The sequence below is a fragment of the Quercus robur genome, chromosome 9, assembly GCF_932294415.1.
Source record: "Quercus robur chromosome 9, dhQueRobu3.1, whole genome shotgun sequence".
NCBI lineage: Eukaryota > Viridiplantae > Streptophyta > Magnoliopsida > Fagales > Fagaceae > Quercus > Quercus robur.
The window spans coordinates 13,091,644-13,099,890 of NC_065542.1; the positions used below are offsets into that span (position 1 = coordinate 13,091,644).

Below are 8,247 nucleotides of genomic sequence, written 5' to 3' on the forward strand. Positions count from 1 at the left end.
TTCTTTCCTCTATGAAGTCTAAGCTCTTTTCTAATAGATCATTGTTGCTGCTCAGATTAAATGAGCTGGTCATTAACGTTGGGAAGCCAGTCTCCAAAGGAATGACAACTTCAGCCCCGTAGGTCATTGAAAAGGGGGTTTCGCCAGTGGATCTACGAGGCGTGGTTCGGCATGTCCAAAGGACATGTTACAGCTCTTCCATCCATTTTCCCTTCGCATCATCCAACCTCTTCTTGAGTCCATTCACTATGACCTTGTTAACAGCCTCGGCTTGTCCATTCCCTTGGGGGTAAGCTGAGGTAGAGTATCTGTTCTTAATTCCCAAGTCACAGCAGTATCTCCTAAAAGATTTGCTATCAAACTGAAGGCTGTTGTCTGAGATGAGGGTATGAGGGACTTCAACTCCGAATCGGGTGACAATATTTTTCCAAACAAACTTCTTGGCGTCCACGTCCCTGATGTTTGCCAAGGGCTCAGCTTCAGCCCATTTGGTGAAGTAGTCTGTGCCAACTAGTAGGTATCTCTTGTTTCCTACTGCTTTGGGGAAAGGGCCTACAATGTCTAAGCCCCATTGTGCGAACGACCAAAGGCTGGACAGAGGGTTAAGGACTCCTCCTGGTTGGCGCATTTTTGGTGCGAACCTTTGACATTGGTCACATTTCCTTACATATTCTTGTGCTTCCTTTTGCATTTTTGGCCACCAGTAGCCTTGAGTGATGGCCCTGTGTGCCAAAGATCTAACTCCGGTGTGACTCCCGTAGATCCCCTCGTGTAACTCCTCCAACAGTAATTATGTTGCCTCGGGGTGTATGCAAAACAAGTATGGCCCGAAAAATGAGCGTTTATATAACTTTTGGTTCTCGGACAACCAAAATCAAGTAGCCCTCCTACGTACCTTGATTGCTTCTGATTTTTCCTCAGGCAGGATGTCGTCCTTCAAGAATGATATCATGGGATCCATCCAGCTAGGCTTACCCTGACTTGGTGAACATGGACCACCTTTCTCTCCACCCCTGCGGATTTGTACAAATCCTCTACAAGAATGACCTGAGGTAGGCCCTGTGTCGAGGAGGTCGCAAGCGTGGCTAAGGAATTAGCATGGGTGTTTCCACTTCTAGGGATGTGCAACAGGTTGAAAGATTTAAATCCTGATCGTAGATGTCCCACCTGACTCAAGTACCTCTGCATTCTTTCGTCCCTCGATTCAAATTCTCCTTTTACTTGGCCAACGACTAATCTTGAGTCCAAGAACATCACTGTTGCCTTTCCGCCCATTTTTTGAACCATGGTCATTCCCATTAGCAAGGCCTCATATTCAGCCTCGTTATTTGTGGTTGAGAAGTCCAGCCTTAGTGACTTCTTAATAGTGATTTTCTCGGGGGATATTAATACTATCCCCACTCCGGACCCCTTTTGGTTTGCTATACCATTGACGTACACTTTGCAGGATAGGGCGTCCTGTTGGGAGATCATGCCAATCGATTTTCCATCCATGTGTTGTGCTTTTGTTACTTCTTCTAATGGGGGTTCGGCGAACTCGGCCACTAAGTCTGCGAGGACCTGGCCCTTAACAGAGGTACGAGGCATGTATTTGATATCAAAAGCCCTTAGGATTGTGCCCCATTTAGCAATCCTCCCCATGTAATCAGCATTTCGAAGTATAGCTTTAAGTGGAAGCTGAGTCAGGACGACAACTATATGTGCTTGGAAGAAATGGGGAAGCTTTCATGTACCAAGCACCACTGCCAAGACAACCTTCTCTAGTGGTAGATAACGAACCTCGGCCTCATGTAATGATTTGCTTACATAGTAAACTGGCTGTTGTACGCCATTGTCAACTCGTATCAACACCAAACTCACAGCGTGAGGGGCCATGGCGATGTAAGCAAACAGGACCTCATCCACCTCAGGATTGGACATGATAGGCGGCCGTGATAGATATTCTTTAAGTTGTTGAAAAGCCAATGCACACTCCTCGGTCCATTCAAATCCCTTCCACTTTTTCATCAAGAGGAAGAAAGGTCTGCACTTATCTGCTGACTGAGAAATAAAACGATTCAGGGCGGCAGCCATTTCGGTAAGCTTCTGGACCTCTTTAGGATTCCGAGATGGTTGTAAACTGTTAATGGCTTTGATTTGATCGGGGTTGACCTTAATACCCCTGTGAGTCACCATGTATCTCAAGAACTTGCCTGATCCGACACCAAACGAGCACTTGGAAGCGTTTAGGCGCAACCTATGTTTCCTCAAGATTTCAAAGATGTTTTTGAGATCTCTAACGTGCTCGGACACCACCTTGCTCTTCACCACCATGTCGTCTATATAGACCTTAATACTTTTGCCCAACTATGGTTTAAACATTCTCGTCATCATCCTTTGATAAGTTGATCCTGCGTTTTTTAAGCCAAATGGCATCACCTTATAGTGGTAGTTTCTAGTGGGAGTGACAAATGCTGTCTTTTCTTGATCGTCCAGGGCAAGTGGTATCTAATGATACCCTTAAAAGGCGTCTAAGAAACTCATCTGAGGATGGCCCACCGTTGCATCCATCAATTGGTCTATTCGAGGCATAAGGAAGGGGTCTTTTGGGCAGGCCTTATTCAGATCCGTGAAGTCCACGCACACTCGCCACTTCCCGCTCTTCTTTTTTACTACTACGGTATTGGCCAACCATTCGGGGTAGAAAACCTCATTGATAGCCCCTGCCTATTTGAGCTTCATTACCTCTTCCCTGACAGCGTCTGCATGCTCTTTAGATGGGCGCCGAGGCGATTTCTTCTTGGGAGTGATGGATGGGTTAACGTTCAAATGATGGCAGATGAAATTCGGGTCCACCCCCAGGGCCTCATAAGCGTCCCATGCAAACACATCAATGTTTCTTCTGAGGAATTCCAACAACTCTTCCTTCTCTTGAGGAGGCAACTGAGCCCCGACTTGAAAAAACTTCTCCGGATCACCACCTATAACAAATTTTTCCAAATCCTTGCATTTCGGCTCTTCGGTTGGTCCATAGGCTGGCAACTCCGAAGTTTTTGATTACTATAAGTCCCTTTTAGTAGTGGCCGAGGAACTAACTTCGTGTCGATGTGAGATAGTCACCACAAGGCATTGCCTAGCCACAAGTTGACTCCCCACAATTTCTTTGACGCAGCTCCCCGAGGGGTATTTCACTTTTTGGTGCAGGGTAGATGAGACGGCTTCCAGAGTATGGAGCCAAGGTTTGGCCACAATAGCCGTGTAGGGGGAATAGGCATCCACTACAATGAAGTCTACCTCCACCACTTCCGAACCAATCTGTATGGGTAGTCTAATCTGACCTTTTGGAATAACAATCTTCCCTTCAAAACTTATCAGGGGGGAATCATAGGTTGTCAGGTCCTTGGGTTTTAACCTCGGCCCTTTGTATAGGTTAGGGTACATGATCTCGACAGCACTACCCTGGTCAACTAACACTCTCTTCACATCATACCACCCTATCCTGAGTGTGACCAACAAAGCATCATCATGGGGTTGGATGGTTCCGATCTTATCCTCGTTCGAGAAGCCCAAAACAGGTCGGATTTCTATTCTGGCTCTTTTAGGCTCCGAATTGTTGCTCTTGGCAGGTAACCGAGCTACAGACATTAATCTGGAGAGACAAGAACCGGTTCTACCAGAAGTAGCGAAGATGACATTGATCGTTCCCAAGGGCGGTCTTGAAGAATCATACCTCATGGGTTCCGAATTTGTTTGACCCCCCTGGCCGTTGGAATGGTGCAACAATTGTTTCAGCTTTCCTTCTCAGATCAGCTAGTCCAAATGGTCCCACAAATTCCTGCAATCCTCCGTAATGTGCCCCTAGTCCTGATGGTACTAGCAATAAAGGTTCTGGTTGTGCCTTAGGGGGTTTCCAGTCATCTTGTTTGGCCATTTGAAGAACGGTTAGTTCTTAATCTTCTCCAAAACCTGGTGCACCGGTTCTCGAAACACTGCATTGACAGCCTGAGTATTGGTAGATCCTGACTGACCAGCAAAATCTCTTCGTGGCCGGTTGTTATTGTATTGATTTGACCTGAAATCCCACCTCTCTTGAGAGATAACCTTATCCTTTCCTTTTCCTTGTTGCTAGTCCTTTTCAGCCCTTTTATACTTGTCAATCCTATCCATGAGCTAGCGCACACTGGTGACAGGCTTCCCTGTCAAAGACTTCCTTAAGCCGTGTTCGGTTGGGAGGCCATCCTTGAATGTATTGATGGCTACATCTTCAAAGTTGCCGTCAATTTCATTGTACATCTCCCAGTACCTATCCGAGTACATTTTCAAGGTCTCTCCCTCTCTCATACTTAAGGATAGTAGGGAAGATGGGGGTCGAGGAACTCTGCTACAGGTGACGAATCGAGAACCAAACGCCTGGGTGAGCTCCTTGAAGGAGCTTATGGAATTGGCCTTCAAGCTGTTGAACCATCTCATTGCTATGGGTCCTAGGCTGGATGGGAAAACCTTGCACATCAAGGCTTCATCTCTGGAATGGACAATCATTCTCTGATTGAAGTGGCTCACATGCTCAACGGGGTCTGTCCTATCATTATACATGGTAAAAGCGAGCTGAGTGAACCACCGAGGGAGTTCTGCTCGCTCAATTCTACGTGTGAAAGACGACTTGGAGATTTGATCCAACGCCTTGCCCATTGCATCATTTCCCACACCTTTTCAAGGTGGGCTCTTATGCCTACATTTCTGGTGGTGCTCCTCTTCGTAGGAGAAAGACTCACTGGGTGGGGTCTTTGATCTTCATCTGTAACTAGCATCCTTTTCACCGTCAGGGGAGGCATCCGGGCTGGAGGAGGCTCGCCTTTGCTGTGCATGGCGCAGCTCTCTCTTCAGCTAGTCGACTCCAGTTGCAGTGCTCTGGTATTCTCCTCCTGAGAGAGGTGACCCTTTCCCCATGACTGGCTTCTTCTGGTCCGGGCACTATGCACACTCCCCTCCCGATCTCTTCTCCGCTCGAGATTGACAAAAGGATGACGTTGGGATCCTATGGACTCTGCCTGTCGTGGATCTGAACCTACCATGGTTGAACGTTGCGCCCACTATCACCCAAGTATTCTCCCCATAGACGGCACCAATTGTAAGGACCTAGTTTAGACTCCTAGCCTAACGGGTATATGGACTTAAGCCCAAAACAATAAATTTGTAGAGAATGAGTTGGAAAACTGGGCTTTAGTGAATCAGATAACAGAAAAATAGATTTTGATGTCAAAGAGAGAAAAACACCATCAAAAACTGGGAAACAGACCTGTAACAAAGCTTTAAGAGCAAATATTTAAGAATCAGTGTCCTCGGACCAATCCGAGAACGTTATTCCTTAATAAACTTCTGTTATCTTTCTCTCTTTGGCGTCAAAATCTATTTTTCTATTATCTAATTCACTAAAGCCCAGTTTTTCAACCCATTCTCTACAAATTTATTGTTTTGAGCTGTTTTGGGCTTAAGTTCATATACCCATTGGGCTAAGAGTCTAAACCAGGCCCTTACAGATAATATTATATATAATGGACTAATATTAACAAATAGTTTTGCTTTTATATATATTGAAATCCAAATTCGTTGGAGCAATTTGGAATATTATAGATTTAAATTGATGGATATCCTCGTTCACTGGTTGATTTTTTTTTTTTTTTTTTTCTTCTTCTTGATGTCAGTTGAATTTGATAGTCGAACTTGAATTATTTCATCTAATAATTGAATGATATAATATAACATTAAAATTTAAACTCTACTTACTAAATAATTGGCAAAGTGGCAAGGTCAGTGCTTATTCAGATTTCAGAGTAAGCCCTTTGATGTTTGTCGAGTCGATTTGAACAAACGGGCCTTTCTTACCGACCCTGGTTCAAAAAGGGAAGTAAAACACATTATTCACTCTAATGCCTTTAACCATTAAGGCTAGAGGTGCACTTTGAGGGTCTACTCAAGAATTTTCACTTACTAACAACCATCAATTTGAAATAATACTTGCGTGATTATAATGAATGAATGAAGTATATTTTTGGTCCTTTAAGTTTGAATTTTTTTTTTTTTGACTATTCATTTTTTTATTCTGTTTTCATATTAATCCTACCAGCCTAATAAATTCATGAATATAAACTTAAAAAAAATACTCAATCATAACTTATTCTACTTATATGTTATACTTTGAATGTGTAATTAATACTTCTAAGTCATTTGTCAAAAGTCTTGTAACTTAATGGAACGGCCTAGTCTCTCTTATGAGTAGAATTAGAGTTTGAATTCCCCTCTTTCCCCACTTGTGACAATTATTATTTTTTAAATACTTCTAGTTCATTTAAAGCTATTTTAAGTTCATTTAAAATTACTTTTAGACCAAATTCTATTTAAATCCTATTTGGAACTACTTGCAGTCCATTTGAATAATCCAAATCGTCTCTTCAAAATATTAGTTCAAGTATAAATTTCAGTAAAAAAAATTACAATGTTTTAAAATATTATTTTTTGAGAAGACAATGTTCTAAAATATTGGTTCGCTTTCAATATGTTTTCATACTAACTCAATTTTTATAACTTATTTTAAAAATGTAAATGTAAGGACTGAACTTGGATTTGACCCAATATAAGATTGGGTTTAACCCAATAAGCCCAAACAATGAATTTGTAGAGCGTGGGTGAAAGAACTAGTTCTATTCAATAAGGAAGACAATAACAGTTGTTGATTTAAGAGCATCAAACACAATTAAGATAAGAAAAACTGTCCTCGGCACGGCCTGAGGAGCTATGTTATAATGTCTTATTGATAAACAAGAATACAAGAGTTCAAAGGATTATTACAAAGATTTCTTAGTTTTTCCGATCTCCCTACTTTAGGCCACCTTTCCATGCTATATACTATAATCCTGGTATCATTTCTACCATATACGTGTAGGTTAGATTCTAGGAACTCCTTCTTGTCCCATCTAACACCTCCCCGAATCTTCAACTAGTAACTGTAAGGTTGCTTAACCACTATTCAGGTATCACCTCCACATTAATGCGGTCAGAGAGTTAGCTAGGAGGCATTTAATATGGAGGTAGCAGCTTTTGAAGATATTTGTTGCTTCCCTGTACTCATTCCTTATCCAATGTCTGACTTCTAGTTGTGATGCAACCTTGAAGAATGTCCAGGATGATAAGACATTCTTACTGACCTCGGATCTCTGTTTCCAAGATGACTTTTCTCCTCGGACATATTTTGGACTATCATACACAATTTTTATTTCTTCTTCTCATACCATTCCCATAATAACATCATTTGACCATCCTTGGATTAGTTAATATTCTCGGATTGGGTCATAGGCCCAATTCGTACAGTTTTAATAGTACCTCCTGGCTAACTGACCCCCATAATAGCCTCTCAAAATCTTGCTTTTCGACTCCTCGGGAGAAAAGGAGGATTTTGATATCCTCAACCCATCCCGTTTATGGTTATACCCTGTCTACCCAAATTCCCAAATGCCTTTTTACCTACTTAAGGCATACTCCTGATGCTTCGGCGTCTAAAGCATGCCATCATTAAATTTTGGCGGCACCCTTGTCCCCTACGTTCAACGACGGGATGTAAATCCAACGATGGAGGATTTTCCTGGGTTTACGAGTGAGAATTTTCCCGCTTGAAACTTCTGTGCCACTATAAATAGCTTTTCAAATCAATTCTCTTTCCTACTTTCAACAATCACACAGTCCTAGAGCTCATACACTGAACCTGTCATTCTCTCTCACTTCCCTATGCGTCTACAAATACTAGAAATTTGTCTGAGGATCTTCTTTTCAAACCTGTAAGTTTCCTTGAACCCTCTTAATTTTTGTTTCAAACTTGTTAATTTTTCTTCAAAACTTCTTAGAAAATGGGCAAGTTCAAGCGTTTAGTTAAGTCCGAGGAGGATATAGAAAAGTTTAGGGCTAAGTACAGGATCCCACCAATAGTGGGCATGAGATACGCTGCCTAGGGGGAATGGGTAGATGCTAGGAAAACAGAAGAGGTGGTCATCCCAATGATCACCTTCATAGAGGGAGGGATGACCATTCCCATAGGTAATATCACTAGGAACTATCTTAAGTTCTTTAGACTATCTCTCACACAGTGCGCCCCAAATATGTTTAGCGTATTGGGGAGTATAGAAGTTCTAAACGAGAGAATGAACTTAAATTTGACCCATCATGATGTGAATTGGGTATACAACCTACATCATTTGATGGGGTAGGGATATTACCTTA

General features: G+C 42.4%; 2 protein-coding genes across 2 annotated transcripts; both read right to left on the reverse strand.

Annotated features, from left to right (window-relative positions):
• Positions 1-948: 948 nt before the first annotated feature.
• On the reverse strand, positions 949-1,494 carry LOC126700730 (uncharacterized). The gene has a single exon (XM_050398924.1). The coding sequence runs from the start codon at positions 1,492-1,494 to the stop codon at positions 949-951; it is 546 nt and encodes a 181-aa protein (XP_050254881.1).
• Positions 1,495-4,149: 2,655 nt separating this feature from the next.
• LOC126700731 (uncharacterized) lies at positions 4,150-4,668 on the reverse strand. Its single transcript, XM_050398925.1, has one exon. The coding sequence runs from the start codon at positions 4,666-4,668 to the stop codon at positions 4,150-4,152; it is 519 nt and encodes a 172-aa protein (XP_050254882.1).
• Between the last annotated feature and the right edge of the window lie 3,579 nt (positions 4,669-8,247).

Bases quoted from the DNA above. Each gene is read 5' to 3' on its own strand.
- LOC126700730 (XM_050398924.1), bottom strand. From the start codon at position 1,494: ATGGATGGAAAATCGATTGGCATGATCTCCCAACAGGACGCCCTATCC.
- LOC126700731 (XM_050398925.1), bottom strand. From the start codon at position 4,668: ATGGGCAAGGCGTTGGATCAAATCTCCAAGTCGTCTTTCACACGTAGA.